The sequence below is a fragment of the Rana temporaria genome, chromosome 8, assembly GCF_905171775.1.
Source record: "Rana temporaria chromosome 8, aRanTem1.1, whole genome shotgun sequence".
Classification (NCBI taxonomy): Eukaryota; Metazoa; Chordata; class Amphibia; order Anura; family Ranidae; genus Rana; species Rana temporaria.
The window spans coordinates 11,055,796-11,072,898 of record NC_053496.1 but is presented as its reverse complement, the minus strand read 5'-3'; the positions used below and the strand labels follow the sequence as shown (position 1 = coordinate 11,072,898).

Genomic DNA, 17,103 nt, shown 5'->3' with positions numbered 1-17,103 from the left:
CTTGTTGACCACTACTATTCCTTTATATTGGCTTTTGGAATGTACAAATGCAGAAATTTAGAAAATCAGATGAAAAGTTTAGGGCTGGATTTGCCAAAATGTGGATGCATGAAATCTGTCACTAATGAAGAAACATCAGTGGCTGTCCTAGCTTCATTCAGCAAGAGCCCACAGCGTAGCACTCGCCGCATGTCACTGGAGAGCACATTGAACACATTTTATAAGTGGTCAGAAACTTGTAAATAACTCATGAAAGAATAAAGTTACATTAAAACCAAGCACACCATTGTTTTCCTTGTGAAATTCCCAATAAGTTTGATGTGTCACATGACACTCTTCCTATTGAAAAAACCGAGCAAGGGGGAGTGTCTATACGCGGCGCGGCGGGAAAGACTACAGCTATTCAAATGAATGCTGTAATGTTCCCCGCCCGTATTAACCAAGCGGGGATGCGGTGTAGCGGCGGGATGCGTCGGCGGCGGCGGGGGGGGGGGTTTGTATTCTATTTTGGTATCGGGGGTATTTGCGGGAGTACTCATACTCCCGCAAATACTTGGAATCGGTCCCGATACCAATACTAGTATCGGGACAACCATAATACTTAGCAATCAAGGACCTCTCAGGAAACCAAGGGTGCCGGCAATGCACAGGGCAAATAATGGAAACTTCGAAAAGATGGACAGCCGCACTCCAGAAACACTCTTGAGTTGTCTTTATTGTAAAATCAATGATAAAATGCACTACAAAAGGCAGCAAAAATAGGGAAAACAGCCTACGTGTTTCACACTAGATCAGTGCTCAGTCATGGCTCAGCACTGATCCAGTGTAAAACGCGTAGGCTGTTTTCCCTATTTTTGCCGCCTTTTGTACATTTGTATTAGCGGAGACATACCATGGATGAATGAGCTGCAAATAACAAATCTTACCCAAGTTGCAGTTCCTGTCGCTGAGCAAAGTGGTGACGGCGTCCTCCTTCGGAGATTCGGACACTCTCTGGTACTTTGTCACTTTTGTAGATTCTCCATCACTAAACGCTTCAATATCAGGAGATTGTGGAGAACTGTCCATCCGGCTGGCAGTCAGGGCATTCTGGTACTGCTGCCTTGTAACCTGGAGGAGAAAAGCCAGACTTCAAGTCATGGAGAGGGTTCAAACCCTAAAGATATGAATACCCCAAGTATGGATATCATTGGATTGTGTCTGGGGGTTCTGAACATGTTCATGTCCTTTAACCACTTGTCCACCGGGCCTATTTTGGAACTTCTCTCCTTCATGTAAAAATCTATTTTTTTTTGCTAGAAAATGAATCAGAACCCCCAAACATTATATATTTTTTTTAGCAGACACCCTAGGGCATGGGTGCTCAACCTGTGACCCTCCAGCTGTTGCAGGACCACAAGTCCCATGAGGCATTGCAAGGCTAATAACTACAAGCATGACTCCCAAAGGCAGAGGCATGATGGGACTTGTAGTTCTGCAACAGCTGGAGGGCCACAGGTTGAGCACCCATGCCCTAGGGCAGTGATGGCGAACCTTGGCACCCCAGATGTTTTGGAACTACATTTCCCATGATGCTCAGCTACATTGCAGAGTGCAAGAGCATCATGGGAAATGTAGTTCCAAAACATCTGGGGTGCCAAGCTTTGCCATCACTGCCCTAGGGAATAAAATGGCGGTCATTGCAACTTTTTTTCCTCGCACGGTATTTGCGCAATCATTTTTTAAAAGCCTTTTTTTGGGAATAAAAACGGTTTCATGAATTAAAAAATAACAAAACAGTAAAGTTAGCCCATTTTTTTTGTATAATGTGAAAAATGATGTTACGCCGAGTAAATAGATACCCAACATGTCACGCTTTATAATTGCGCACACTAATGGAATGGCGCCAAACTTCGGTACTTCAAAACCTCCATAGGTGACGCTTTAACATTTTTTACAGGTTACTATTTTAGAGTTACAGAGGAGGTCTAGTGCGCTCTAACGCACACGACGATACCTCACATGTGGGGTTTGAAGGGCGTTTACATATGTGGGCGGGACTTGCATGCGTGTTCGCTTCTGCGCGCAAGATAACGGGGACAGGGGCGTTTTTTTATTATTTTTATTTTACTTAATTTTTTTTATTTTTACACTTTAAAAAAAATAAAACAAATTTTGATCACTTTTATTCCTTATTACAAGGAATGTAAACATCCCTTGTAATAGGAATCAGTGTGACAGGTCCTCTTTATGGAGAGATGTGGGGTCAATAAGACCCCACATCTCTCCTCCAGGCTTACAAGCATGAAATCGGTAAAAAGAAAAAAGGGATTTTTAATACAGCTTACCTGTAAAATCCTTTTCTTGGAGTACATCACGGGACACAGAGCAGCATATTCATTACTATGTGGGTTATATGGAGTACCTTCAGGTGTTGACACTGGCAATCTCAAACAGGAAATGCCCCTCCCTATATAACCCCCTCCCATAGGAGGAGTACCTCAGTTTTGTAGCAAGCAGTATGCCTCCCAAAATGGTCCCCAAAAAGAGGGGTGGGAGCTCTGTGTCCCGTGATGTACTCCAAGAAAAGGATTTTACAGGTAAGCTGTATTAAAAATCCCTTTTTCTTTATCGTACATCACGGGACACAGAGCAGCATATTCATTACTATGTGGGATGTCCCAAAGCAATGCTTACAATGAGGGGAGGGAGAACATCTCCAAGACAAAAGGATTTAATTTAGAGAAATACTCAAATCATAATAAATCCAACTTAGTTGAGAAAAATAATCTTAAATTTTAAATTTAACTCAAAAAAGAGGAGCCCCCGGAATCCGAGGGTCTCAAACTGCAGCCTGCAGCACTGCCTGCCCAAAGGCTGTATCAGTATTCCTTCTTACGTCCAACTGGTAGAATTTTGTAAACGTGTGGACAGAAGACCAGGTTGCCGCCTTGCAAACTTGAGCCATAGAGATCTGGGGGTGTGCTGCCCAGGAGGCGCCCATGGCCCTAGTAGAATGAGCCTTTAATGATACTGGAGGAGGCAACCCTTTCAAGCCGTAGGCCTGAGTGATTAATTGCTTAATCCACCTAGAAATGGTGGACTTTGCAGCTGCCTGCCCCTTCTTGGGCCCATCCGGTAATATGAACAGCACATCTGTTTTCCAGATCTTCTTTGTAGCTTTAAGATAGGCCTTCATGGCCCTGACGATATCCAAGGTATGCAGCAACCCTTCCTTTCTGGAAGTAGGTTTAGGGAAGAAGGATGGTAATACCAAATCCTGGTTCAAATGAAAACTGGATATAACCTTCGGTAGGAAGGAAGGATGAGGGCGGAGAACGACCCTGTCCTTGTGAAAAATAAGATATGGTTCCTTACAGGATAAGGCCGCCAGTTCCGATACTCTTCTTGCGGAAACTATGGCGACCAAAAATACTAACTTCCTTGTCAGTAAAACCAAAGGAATTTCAGCCAACGGCTCAAACGGTTGTTTCTGTAACTTGACAGAACAAGGTTTAAATCCCACGGGCAAAGCGGGGATTTAACTGGAGGTTTAATACGTAAGACCCCTTGAAGGAAGGTCTTAACCAGCGAGTGGGTGGCCAGCGGCCGCTGAAACCACACTGACAGAGCAGAAATCTGTCCTTTGATTGTGCTTAATGCCAATCCTTTATCCACTCCTAGCTGGAGAAAACTTAAAACTCTATCAATGGTGAATTTGCGAGAAAGCCATCGCTTGGACTCACACCAGCCTACATAGGCCTTCCAGACCCTGTAATAAATCACCCTAGAGACCGGTTTCCTGGCTCTGATTAGGGTAGAGATTACTTTCTGAGACAGACCTCTACCCCTGAGAATCAGGGATTCAGCTTCCAGGCCGTCAAATTTAGATGCCGTAAGGCAGGGTGGAGGATCGGACCTGTACTACTGCCCCTGCAGAAGTGAAGGAGTTCTTAAGTAGTGCTTCCAAGCGCTTATCAACTGGATCTTTGAAAACCTGTACGTTCTCTACAGGGCATGTTAACGATTTGTTAACACATGAGATGGCTGCGTCTACTGCAGGAGAAGCCCATCTCTTGGAAAACTTTTCTTCCATAGGATATAAGACAGAAAATTTCTTAGGTGGTAAGAACACCTTGTCTGGTTTGTTCCACTCTTGGAACAAGACTCCCTCCAATAGAGGATGGATCGGAAACACAGCACTGCTTTGAGGCGCCCTCAGTGAGCCCAAAGCTGAAATCGTCGATACCTGGAGATCTGGTACAGGCAGGTTGAATGCCTTATGGACCAAGTCCGTCAAGCCTTGAATCCACCAGCTCTCCCTCAGGGAGACTGCCCCAGACTCCTCTGTATCCGGATCTTCGATCCCTGAACCTACTTGGTCTTTGTCCAAGAGGTCGTCCAATTCCCCAGAGGAAAGGACCTCCTCTTCCGAGGGTCCGCGCACGGGTGACGGAGATCTATTCCGCTTACTACCCCGCATAGCTGCGGCTATCATTTCTCCCATGCTTCTCCGCATCTCATTTAAAGAGGTGAGCAACACCTCCTCCGTGACCATCTTAGGGTTGGGTTGACTCGCGTCAGCTCCAGCCCCAGATCCCGATGGCCCAAAGGCTCCCTGTGGGGAAAGCAGCGGCATAGCTCTGTCCGAGACCTCAGACTCTGTGGGGGAATCCCCACCTTTTGTACCCTCTGGCTTGTTCTTTGATGCCATGGTACAATACCGAGGTACACCTGCTACTTATTGGTACCTGGGACTTATAAATAGTTAAATGCCCAAAACACCTGTTTGGGGAATAAAAAATGTTTCCTCTACCCCAGATGACACCTTTTTTTTTTTTTTTTTTTCAATCTAGGCAAGAAAAAACATTCTATCCCCCTGAGTAGTATTGCCAAAGAAAAGACTATGAGATGGAAAAGAAAAAACAGCCTATTCCTAGGCTAAACCACAATCTTCTGAAGACTGTAGTATTCTTTCTGGCCACTGTGTGTCCTCAGCGCCCCGTGCTTCACTCCAGTCCTTCCTCCCTCAAGCCAAAGTATTGAATGAGCTGTGGCACTAAGGAAGGGCCGCCCCTTCCTTAAACCACTGACCCGCCCTTCCCCCCCAGCTAAAACGGCGCCAAATGCGCCTATAACACGTGCACGCGCACCGCGCGCGCGCCCGCCGACGGGGGGGGGGGGGGTTGGGAGGAAGGGCCTCTCTGTTCCTGCAGCCGCAGGCCTGGAACACACGAGGAGGTCAGCGTTTTTTGCCTGCCTTGCAGGCATGAGGAAGAGGACTGGATAGAGCATCGCCTGGAGGCTTGCAGGTAAGCATAGCTCTCTGACACACACATACATTTGTACACAAAAGGCCCCACTCACAGCTTTTCCAACACTACCAGGGAGGTCACTTTTTATGGGGAATGATAACATATAGAGCCATCCTATCTTCATGATATGTGACTGGTTTGCCAGATGCAATGCATAACCTTAGGCATGTCCCCTGTGACCTCCCAGAAAAAACTTGCTAAGAGCCAAGTTCCGCAAGTTTTTCCCCTTACTTACCTGCTCCATGCCGCAGGACTTTGCCAAGCAAGAGGCCCAATCTTCCCCCATCTCCGTGGGGATGTCTAGACCTTCAGGCCCTGGGAACCTTCTTCTTCCATGAAGGATCCACTGTCCTGGACCCATACAGCACCCTGGCAAACAGAAAACATTAGGCGCCCAAAGGTTTTCTAAGTTCTGGGCCCAGGGTCCAGCTCTCTTAAAAAGAAAGCATTATGGGCTATACCCCAAGGGTTTGGGGTCCGGTTGCTGACCACTTTAGCGCTCAGGCTTTTTTGGACAGAACCGGTAGCTCACCTAATCCCAAGGATGCGGAGGCAAGCTAAACCATGACTAACACCTAAGACACTGGCGTAAAAACTGAGGTACTCCTCCTATGGGAGGGGGTTATATAGGGAGGGGCATTTCCTGTTTGAGATTGCCAGTGTCAACACCTGAAGGTACTCCATATAACCCACATAGTAATGAATATGCTGCTCTGTGTCCCGTGATGTACGATAAAGAAATCACCGATCACACGCCGACAGCCGCGATTGCGGCTTTGTTTACTTCCGGGTACCGGGCGTGACGTCATAACGTTGCCCCCGGGCCTCCGACGGTCATAGAGATGACTGGTGACCATCTGGTCACCAGTCATCTCTATGCTTTCCAGACAGCGCTGACCGATTCGCTCTCCGGGCCCCCGATGGCACGGGAGAGCCCGGAGAAGCACCGGATGGCGGCGGGAGGGGGGGGGGGTAGTCCCCTCCCGCTGCCTATAAGAACGATCAAGCGGTGGGATCGTGCACAGAATCGGCGGCTGAAGATGGCGATATCTGAATGATGCCTGTAGCTGCACCCATCATTCAGATATCACCGCACAAAGTGGAGGACGTCATATGATGTCCTCCCGTGGACAAGTGGTTAAAGTGGGCAAAGTTTGGTGGTCAGAATTAGGGGGGTATATACTATTTTTAGCATTGTGTATTTTGGTGTTTAATGCATACTAAATGCGACACGCTTGGTGTGAATCCGGTGGGGTCAGGTCCAGAGTTTAGCTTCAGCTAAGTTCATATTTATAGGTCAGTTCAGGAAAATGGTGTTATTGTTATTTGGTAAATTTTTGTGTTTTACGCATTTGTATTGGAAATTATTGCATCAACACGTACTGGTGAACACTGATGCAACTACAAAAATTGTCCCAATTCTATCTTCCTCAATACTGCGCGTAATACTGTCCATAATCTGGAACAAAATAAGCCCGGATCTTATATTTATTTTGGCAACAAAAGACACAGTAGGGCTTATTTTCGGGGTAGGTCTTACCATGTAATGTGCTGTCTTCTCTCCTCCTCTCTCTCCCTGCCTGTCAGAAATCCCCAGTGTGAACCGAGTTAAAATGCTTGTAAAATCCTATAATCCACTCTATTACAGTATTATATAATGTACAATGTGTGTGTTTCTGTAATATAATTGTGCCAAGTACCTTCGTTATATCGCCGCTCTGCGCTTCTGTGACCCGCAATTATATTACAGAAACACACACATTGTACATTATATACTACTGTAATAGATTGGATAATAGGATTTTACAAGCTTTTTAAACTAGGGCTTATTTTTGGGGTAGGGCTTATATTGCAGCCTCCCTGGAAAATAACGCTAGGTCTTATTTTTGGGGAAACACGGTAAAAACAACTGCTAATGCTCCAAGCCACCAAACTCCTTTCACCACCAGATATTCAGATTCCAGACTAGGAACCTGTCCATGTCCTATCCAACTGCCCCATCCAGAACAAAGTGGCCACACTCTGATGATTTCAATTTCAAGCAAAACTTCATCGGTCCAATCCCACAGACATAGTAATCTCCGCCCACACATCGTTCCCTCTAATGCATTTCCCCCCCACTAAAGCTTAGTTAAAGGGTGGGGATCCCTACGTCTGCTGGATTGGACAAGTAACATTTTACTTGGAAGAAACATCATTGGACCACAGCCATTTTATTCTTTGGAGAACCTTTTTGAAATGGTAAACGTTTCCTCTAAACACAGAGCTACACAAGTACCGTATATACTCGAGTATAAGCCGACCTGAATATAAGCCAAGGCACCTAATTTTACCACAAAAAAATGGGAAACTTATTGACTCGAGTATAAGCCAAGGGTGTTGTAACGGACGAACAGGTTTTATAGTCGGTAAGGTTTAGGTGCAGACGGTAGTGAACTCAGTGGTTCTATAGTTGGTAAGGTTTAGGTGTAGACGGTAGTGAACTCAGACCTTCTATAATCAGTAAGGTTTAGGTGTAGACGGTAGTCAACTCAGTGGTTCTATAGTCGGTAAGGTTTAGGTGCAGACGGTAGTGAACTCAGTGGTTCTATAGTCGGTAAGGTTTAGGTGTAGACGGTAGTGAACTCAGTGGTTCTATAGTTGGTAAGGTTTAGGTGTAGACGGTAGTCAACTCAGTGGTTCTATAGTCGGTAAGGTTTAGGTGCAGACGGTAGTGAACTCAGTGGTTCTATAGTTGGTAAGGTTTAGGTGTAGACGGTGGTGAACTCAGACCTTCTATAATCAGTAAGGTTTAGGTGCAGACGGTAGTGAACTCAGTGGTTCTATAGTCGGTAAGGTTTAGGTGCAGATGGTAGTGAACTCAGTGGTTCTATAGTCGGTAAGGTTTAGGTGAAGACGGTAGTGAACTCAGTGGTTCTATAGTTGGTAAGGTTTAGGTGCAGATGGTAGTGAACTCAGTGGTTCTATAGTTGGTAAGGTTTAGATGCAGACGGTAGTGAACTCAGTGGTTCTATAGTCGGTAAGGTTTAGGTGCAGACGGTAGTGAACTCAGTGGTTCTATAGTTGGTAAGGTTTAGGTGTAGACGGTGGTGAACTCAGACCTTCTATAATCAGTAAGGTTTAGGTGCAGACGGTAGTGAACTCAGACCTTCTATAATCAGTAACGTTTAGGTGCAGACGGTAGTGAACTCAGTGGTTCTATAGTTGGTAAGGTTTAGGTGCAGACGGTAGTGAACTCAGTGGTTCTATAGTCGGTAAGGTTTAGGTGCAGACGGTGGTGAACTCAGACCTTCTATAATTAGTAAGGTTTAGGTGCAGACGGTAGTGAACTCAGTGGTTCTATAGTCGGTAAGGTTTAGGTGCAGACGGTAGTGAACTCAGTGGTTCTATAGTCGGTAAGGTTTAGGGGCAGACGGTAGTGAACTCAGACCTTCTATAATTAGTAAGGTTTAGGTGCAGACGGTAGTGAACTCAGTGGTTCTATAGTCGGTAAGGTTTAGGTGTAGACGGTAGTGAACTCAGTGGTTCTATAGTTGGTAAGGTTTAGGTGCAGACGGTAGTGAACTCAGTGGTTCTATAGTCGGTAAGGTTTAGGTATAGACGGTAGTGAACTCAGTGGTTCTATAGTCGGTAAGGTTTAGGTGTAGACGGTAGTGAACTCAGTGGTTCTATAGTTGGTAAGGTTTAGGTGCAGACGGTAGTGAACTCAGTGGTTCTATAGTCGGTAAGGTTTAGGTGCAGACGGTAGTGAATTCAGAGGTTTTATAGTCGGTAAGGTTTAGGTGCAGACGGTAGTTGTGACGGTATTGGTATGATATCCCCGTCAACGTTCCCTTCTTCCCATAACGAAAATCACCCCAATATTCCACGAGGAGGGATATCCCTGGAATCGCCCAGAAAGCCACACATGAGTCCAGGCTTACTGCTAGAACAAGACACTTTAATGACACAAAAACTCAGCTTATATGTGGTTACAGCCTGTTAGGAACGCCCCCCCTCACACAGTGGGGTTTCCCATACAGATTATAGGAGACAAGTCGGAGCCGACCATGCAGACACGTTTCTTTAGATAAAGACATCAGTGGAGTTAATTAATACACTGAAGCAATCAGAATAATTAACATACTACTTCTCTAATCATTTAGCCTGATGATACAATACACATCTTTTAAGGGTAAACACAGATCTTCTTCACACAACACAATAGATCAATTAACGTTTAGAATAGTGAGGGGACATTAGCACTTCAATAACATGTTAGAGGAATGAATCACACATGAAATTCCTTTCTACCTCTACAGACATGGCTAGCAGGGAGCAGTAAACTGAGACATATAGGCAAATGTATCACAATGGCCCCCCTTTTGCTCCCTGCTCCGGCAAACCCGGTTGGACCTTCCCTGGTCCAGTAGGGTTGACGGGTTCAGAGCTTTTAGTCCGAGGTTAACTCCGTTTGGCATGACTGACCTCCCTTGACAACTGCTTCAGACTCAGGTATGTCACCGGGTCGTCAGATCACACGCCGGTCAGTCCCCAAGTCTTTGTGCGATCTGCAAAGTCACCAGAAGTCAGTGTGAAGACAGCGAATGGGTCTGTGCGCCGCCGTCAAGGTGTCCCGCTATGGGAGGGGGCAGGTTATGGCTCTGAAGTTACAATCACAGGAGATTCATAAAAAGAAAAAGTTATATTTGTTGAAATGCTGTAGCACTGGTGCTCAGAGTCCGGGGGGGGGGGAGAGGGGACTCAGAGCCCCATAAGGTCAGCCACCCCCTGCTCCCTCCGCAGCCGCCGGTTCTCCTCTTTGAGCTTCTCCAGCTCCATCTCCAGTTCATGGAGCCTGGGGGGGTCAGCCCGCTGTGACCTCAGGTGGTTGTTCTCCTCCTCCATGCGGCTTATGCACTCCTCCAGCTTTATGTACTCACGGATCAGATCCTGCTTGCTCATGTCCTGCAGGCTTTCCATGTGGTCCTTCATCATCAGGAACTGGGTGGTGGTGTAAGGGGCCACCGGTGGGCCCTTGGCGAACATCTCGGCCCGCATCTGGGGCGCCCGCTGCGTTTCCATCTCCTCCAGTCGCTTCTTCTCCTCCCAGGTCCGCTGGTTATACGGCTTCCAGGACCTCTTCTTCTTGGAGGGTAGCTGGCGGTGCCTCTTTCTGCCCAGCTCCCTCCAAGGCCCCTCCGGCTCATGGCTGTCGCCCATGACCAGCTGACAATGGTGTTCCCTGTTGTCCGTAATAACAGATTGTACCATGAGGGCTTCGTAAGGGGTGCCCAATGGTTCTTCCTGACCCAGCTCCTGGGGATCCCAAGCCGAGTCTACACAATGGGCTGCTGCTGGTGGGCGGTACCCAGGTTGAGACCAATTTGACCTGGTGTTGTCATTCATGGGGCAATTCTGCTTGAAGTGACCCAACTGTTTGCACCGGAAGCAGCGTTGTTCGTTGTCCTCCTGGCGTGGGTAGCGAGGGCTATATGTCATCGGTCTGTTAGGCGGTTGGTATCTAGCGGCTGGTGGGTGTGAGGGCGCCGTTGGTTGTACCCGTGGTGTGACCTGGTTTGTCTTGCGAGTATCCGCATATTCATCCGCCAACTTCGCGGCCTCTGGTAGAGTCATGGGCCTGCGATCTCTCACCCAATCCTTGACGTCCGTCTGGATGTTATTGTAAAATTGCTCCAGGAGCATTAGTTGCAAAATGTCCTCTGCGGTGGTGGCCTGGCTGCTGTTAACCCAGTTAGAGGCCGACAGGGACAACTGGCATGCCCATTCTGCGTAAGAGTCTTTCGTGGTTTTGCGTGAGTCCCTGAACTTCTGTCGGTGGGACTCTGGGGTTACCGCATAACGAGCCAGGAGCACTTCTTTAACCCTGGCGTAGCTATGGATATCCTGATCTGGCACGGTCCGGAAAGCATCAGAAGCTTTGCCTGACAGTTTGCCTGACAATATTGCAACCCACTCTGTTCTAGCTATTCGGTGCAGGTTACATTGTCGCTCAAAATCCGCCAGGTAGTTATCAATTTCACAGTCCTTTTCATCAAAAGCTTTAAAAGCGCTAAACGGAATCTTCCTTGCGTCTGCTGTGCTGTACTCACTGTTCGGAGAAGGTGCGGCTGCTTGTTGGACTGCTGCCAGTTTTAACTGCAGCTCTGCGTCTCTTATTTGTTTATCCTTCTGTAGTTCTGCGTCTCTTATTTGTTTAGCCTTCTGTAGCTCTGCGTCTCTTATTTGTTTATCCTTCTGTAGTTCTGCGTCTCTTATTTCTTTAGCCTCCTTCGCTAACAGGTCCATCACTCTCAGCACCACATCTGCCGTTGGGTTCGGGCCGAACCACGCTAGCTTCTCTCTCATTAGCTTGTTGGCTGGCGATTCCTCCTCCTGAATCACTGGTGTCTCCATCTCTTGTACTGCTGGCGTTGCTGCAATCCCGTCCTCCTGGTCTATCTCCATTGATTCTGCTATGATGACCCGCTTGGTTTTGTTGCTAGCAATCCTTCCACGAACTTCCAGTAGTTCTTCCAGTGTCTGCTTGGAATCCGGGTGTGAAGGGGAATAGAAGGGAAAAATCCCACTGCTGCCAACCAATTGTGACGGTATTGGTATGATATCCCCGTCAACGTTCCCTTCTTCCCATAACGAAAATCACCCCAATATTCCACGAGGAGGGATATCCCTGGAATCGCCCAGAAAGCCACACATGAGTCCAGGCTTACTGCTAGAACAAGACACTTTAATGACACAAAAACTCAGCTTATATGTGGTTACAGCCTGTTAGGAACGCCCCCCTCACACAGTGGGGTTTCCCATACAGATTATAGGAGACAAGTCGGAGCCGACCATGCAGACACGTTTCTTTAGATAAAGACATCAGTGGAGTTAATTAATACACTGAAGCAATCAGAATAATTAACATACTACTTCTCTAATCATTTAGCCTGATGATACAATACACATCTTTTAAGGGTAAACACAGATCTTCTTCACACAACACAATAGATCAATTAACGTTTAGAATAGTGAGGGGACATTAGCACTTCAATAACCTGTCAGAGCAATGAATCACACATGAAATTCCTTTCTACCTCTACAGACATGGCTAGCAGGGAGCAGTAAACTGAGACATATAGGCAAATGTATCACAGTAGTGAACTCAGTGGTTCTATAGTTGGTAAGGTTTAGGTGTAGACGGTAGTGAACTCAGACCTTCTATAATCAGTAAGGTTTAGGTGTAGACGGTAGTGAACTCAGTGGTTCTATAGTCGGTAAGGTTTAGGTGCAGACGGTAGTGAACTCAGACCTTCTATAATCAGTAAGGTTTAGGTGTAGACGGTAGTGAACTCAGACCTTCTATAGTCGGTAAGGTTTAGGTGTAGACGGTAGTGAACTCAGACCTTCTATAGTCGGTAAGGTTTAGGTGTTTTATCGGTAGTGAACTCAGTGGTTCTATAGTCGGTAAGGTTTAGGTGTAGAGACGGTAGTGAACTCAGTGGTTCTATAGTCGGTAAGGTTTAGGTGTAGAGACGGTAGTGAACTCAGTGGTTCTATAGTCGGTAAGGTTTAGGTGTAGAGACGGTAGTGAACTCAGTGGTTCTATAGTTGGTAAGGTTTAGGTGTTTTATCGGTAGTGAACTCAGTGGTTCTATAGTCGGTAAGGTTTAGGTGTAGACGGTAGTGAACTCAGTGGTTCTATAGTCGGTAAGGTTTAGGTGTAGACGGTAGTGAACTCAGTGGTTCTATAGTCGGTAAGGTTTAGGTGTAGACGGTAGTGAACTCAGTGGTTCTATAGTCGGTAAGGTTTAGGTGTAGACGGTAGTGAACTCAGTGGTTCTATAGTCGGTAAGGTTTAGGTGTAGACAGTAGTGAACTCAGTGGTTCTATAGTCGGTAAGGTTTAGGTGTAGACGGTAGTGAACTCAGTGTTTCTATAGTTGGTAAGGTTTAGGTGCAGACGGTGGTGAACTCAGACCTTCTATAGTCGGTAAGGTTTAGGTGTTTTATCGGTAGTGAACTCAGTGGTTCTATAGTCGGTAAGGTTTAGGTGTAGAGACGGTAGTGAACTCAGTGGTTCTATAGTCGGTAAGGTTTAGGTGTAGAGACGGTAGTGAACTCAGTGGTTCTATAGTTGGTAAGGTTTAGGTGTTTTATCGGTAGTGAACTCAGTGGTTCTATAGTCGGTAAGGTTTAGGTGTAGACGGTAGTGAACTCAGTGGTTCTATAGTCGGTAAGGTTTAGGTGTAGACGGTAGTGAACTCAGTGGTTCTATAGTCGGTAAGGTTTAGGTGTAGACGGTAGTGAACTCAGTGGTTCTATAGTCGGTAAGGTTTAGGTGTAGACGGTAGTGAACTCAGTGGTTCTATAGTCGGTAAGGTTTAGGTGTAGACGGTAGTGAACTCAGTGGTTCTATAGTCGGTAAGGTTTAGGTGTAGACGGTAGTGAACTCAGTGTTTCTATAGTCGGTAAGGTTTAGGTGCAGACGGTGGTGAACTCAGTGGTTCTATAGTCGGTAAGGTTTAGGTGTAGACGGTAGTGAACTCAGTGGTTCTATAGTTGGTAAGGTTTAGGTGTAGACGGTAGTGAACTCAGTGGTTCTATAGTCGGTAAGGTTTAGGTGTAGACGGTAGTGAACTCAGTGGTTCTATAGTCGGTAAGGTTTAGGTGTAGACGGTAGTGAACTCAGTGGTTCTATAGTCGGTAAGGTTTAGGTGTAGACGGTAGTGAACTCAGTGGTTCTATAGTCGGTAAGGTTTAGGTGTAGACGGTAGTGAACTCAGTGGTTCTATAGTCGGTAAGGTTTAGGTGTAGACGGTAGTGAACTCAGTGGTTCTATAGTCGGTAAGGTTTAGGTGTAGACGGTAGTGAACTCAGTGGTTCTATAGTCGGTAAGGTTTAGGTGTAGACGGTAGTGAACTCAGTGGTTCTATAGTCGGTAAGGTTTAGGTGTAGACGGTAGTGAACTCAGTGGTTCTATAGTCGGTAAGGTTTAGGTGTAGACGGTAGTGAACTCAGTGGTTCTATAGTCGGTAAGGTTTAGGTGTAGACCGTAGTGAACTCAGTGTTTCTATAGTTGGTAAGGTTTAGGTGCAGACGGTGGTGAACTCAGACCTTCTATAGTCGGTAAGGTTTAGGTGTTTTATCGGTAGTGAACTCAGTGGTTCTATAGTCGGTAAGGTTTAGGTGTAGAGACGGTAGTGAACTCAGTGGTTCTATAGTCGGTAAGGTTTAGGTGTAGAGACGGTAGTGAACTCAGTGGTTCTATAGTCGGTAAGGTTTAGGTGCAGACGGTGGTGAACTCAGTGGTTCTATAGTCGGTAAGGTTTAGGTGTAGACGGTAGTGAACTCAGTGGTTCTATAGTTGGTAAGGTTTAGGTGTAGACGGTAGTGAACTCAGTGGTTCTATAGTCGGTAAGGTTTAGGTGTAGACGGTAGTGAACTCAGTGGTTCTATAGTCGGTAAGGTTTAGGTGTAGACGGTAGTGAACTCAGTGGTTCTATAGTTGGTAAGGTTTAGGTGCAGACGGTGGTGAACTCAGTGGTTCTATAGTCGGTAAGGTTTAGGTGTAGACGGTAGTGAACTCAGTGGTTCTATAGTTGGTAAGGTTTAGGTGCAGACGGTGGTGAACTCAGTGGTTCTATAGTCGGTAAGGTTTAGGTGTAGACGGTAGTGAACTCATAAGTTTAGGAGTCCTTGGTAGTAATCTATCTCTTGATCTTGGATCTTTCATGGTGGCTTACCTTAACGTATTGGACATAGGAGAGGATGTGCACAGAGTAGTCGGGGACGTAGAGGTTGTTGTTGCTGAGCTGGTTGGTGCTCCCCCCATAGTCGTTGCGTTCTCTGTTAGGGGACTCAGAACGATTCAAGCCACTGCAGCGAGAAGGGGATCTGTTTACTATGGACAGCCAGGGAGGGAGGAAAAGAAAGAAGAAAATTGGACAGAAAGTAGGATAAAGAAGGACAGCAAAGGAATTGTACCAGGTTAGATGAATACAACTACCTAGGAGCTCTGTTCAGAGAAGACTAATAATCACAGTGCGAAGAATAATACAAGTTTACAGCAATCCCTCCCAGGAGTGAACCATGAAGAATCGACAGATTCAGGTTAAAGAGAACCGGTCACAACCCGGATAAGGCAAGAATTGGAATATTCACATATTTGACATTTTATATGGGTGGGTTCACGAATGAAGGATGATTATCTGTCTCCCTGAATAGCTTTACTTACATATCTGAAGTCTGTGGGTACAACCATGAAAATATAGTGGCAGCTGGACTTTATACCTCTAATTTTCTTCCACTACACCACAAAACCTGTGAGCTATGACTAGGGTTTCGGCAACCCTTTGCTGCGTTTTTGCTTTTGGTCAGTGAGTCCGTACATCATTTTTAGAAGCTTAAAGCCAGGTACAGTAGGTGGGACATTGTCTTACTGCTCTTAATTAGAGCCAGTGATTTCACAATAGAGTGTCCCGAGGTTTTGCCTCCGTGGTTCTCAGGAGCTCTGGAAGAAAACAGATAAGAACCAATACCTGAAGGTGCCCCCAATACAGTCCACCTGCCACTTTAATACCATGGTAGTCACCAAAAGGAACACTTTGCATTTAAAGCACATGAAACCTCCCATTAGATGTCTTTATCTCCATAGTAGGAGCGCATATAGTAATGGATAGATTGAGGGCAGGTATGCCTGGAGGGAGCCTTCTCCTTAACCTCCCTGGCGGTATGATTCTGTCTGGAATTACGTACCAAAAGCGGTACAATTATTTTGCAAGGAAATTTGGAGTTTTATACTGTAGGCCTGTAATTTTTAGAAATAACTCATTTAAATCTGACCAAACAAGAGTCTTGTAGGCATCCCGGGTATGATTTTTTTTTTAAAACAAAATTATAAATTATAATATAATAAATAATTATAACAAATAATAATATAATTATAATAAAAATTATTCAATAATGTAATCAACTCAAAATCACTGAAATTTGCTCAGTTGCAGAATTGTCACTGTCATTTTTTTTTTTATGACGAATTTCCCCACAAATCGCTATCGCACATTTCTGCAAGTGATTGTAATTTATTATCGCTGTTTTCTAGCTGATCTAAAACCATTTTTGACATAAAGGGACACTTTTGGACAATCTACAGTTTTTAGGCAGAAAGAACATTTTTTATTATATAAAAGTACATGCAGGGCACTGGGCAGACTACTAGGGACAAGGGGTGTGTGTATTTTTTACATACAGTACTGTAATCTATAAGATTGCAGTATACTGTATGTAAAGTGTTTGTTTACTTTTTTTAATTTGTCGCCGTTCTCCGCTCCCGTGCGTCGTAACGTCGCAGGGAACGGAGATCGGTGGCACACGGGGAGACTGTGAATCGAGCGAGGAGGTCCCGCTCGCTCACACAGCGGGGTGGCATCGCTGGATCCAGGGACAAGGTAAGTAACTTGCCTGTGGATCCAGCGAAAGGTAAGCCGCGCCGCTGCACACTCTGCACGTCCAGCCCGAGCGTGACTCGGGGTTACCGATCCTAGCATAAAAAATCAACCCCGAGTCACGCTCGGGTTTACCGCCAGGGGGGTTAAAGGGGTGCACTGGACACCCAGCAAATAGCACAATGGCAGCAAGGGTGTCTAGGGCACCCCCTTACCAACAGTAAAAACAAATGGCAACTGCCTAACCTAGAACTGGCCTTAACAGCAAGGAGCATGTGGAAGGGCGACGCATGTGATCCTACAACCGAAGAGAATGCAAACGGTAATTCAAGTACCTGACAGACCACCCCTTAGGCTAATAGTGCAACTTACCAGGACCCT

The 17,103-nt window shown here is 45.9% G+C and overlaps 1 protein-coding gene across 4 annotated transcripts in view; it reads right to left on the bottom strand.

Annotated features, from left to right (window-relative positions):
* CNNM1 (cyclin and CBS domain divalent metal cation transport mediator 1) overlaps nt 1–17,103 on the bottom strand; it is a 61,210-nt gene that overhangs the window by 9,417 nt on the left and 34,690 nt on the right. For all 4 annotated transcript variants that reach the window (XM_040361287.1, XM_040361289.1, XM_040361288.1 and 1 more), the window contains 2 exons: nt 15,022–15,179; nt 927–1,110 (listed from right to left, as the gene is read on the bottom strand). In XM_040361287.1, the coding sequence (XP_040217221.1) occupies nt 927–1,110; nt 15,022–15,179 (342 nt within the window). The remainder of the gene's footprint in view (nt 1–926; nt 1,111–15,021; nt 15,180–17,103) is intronic.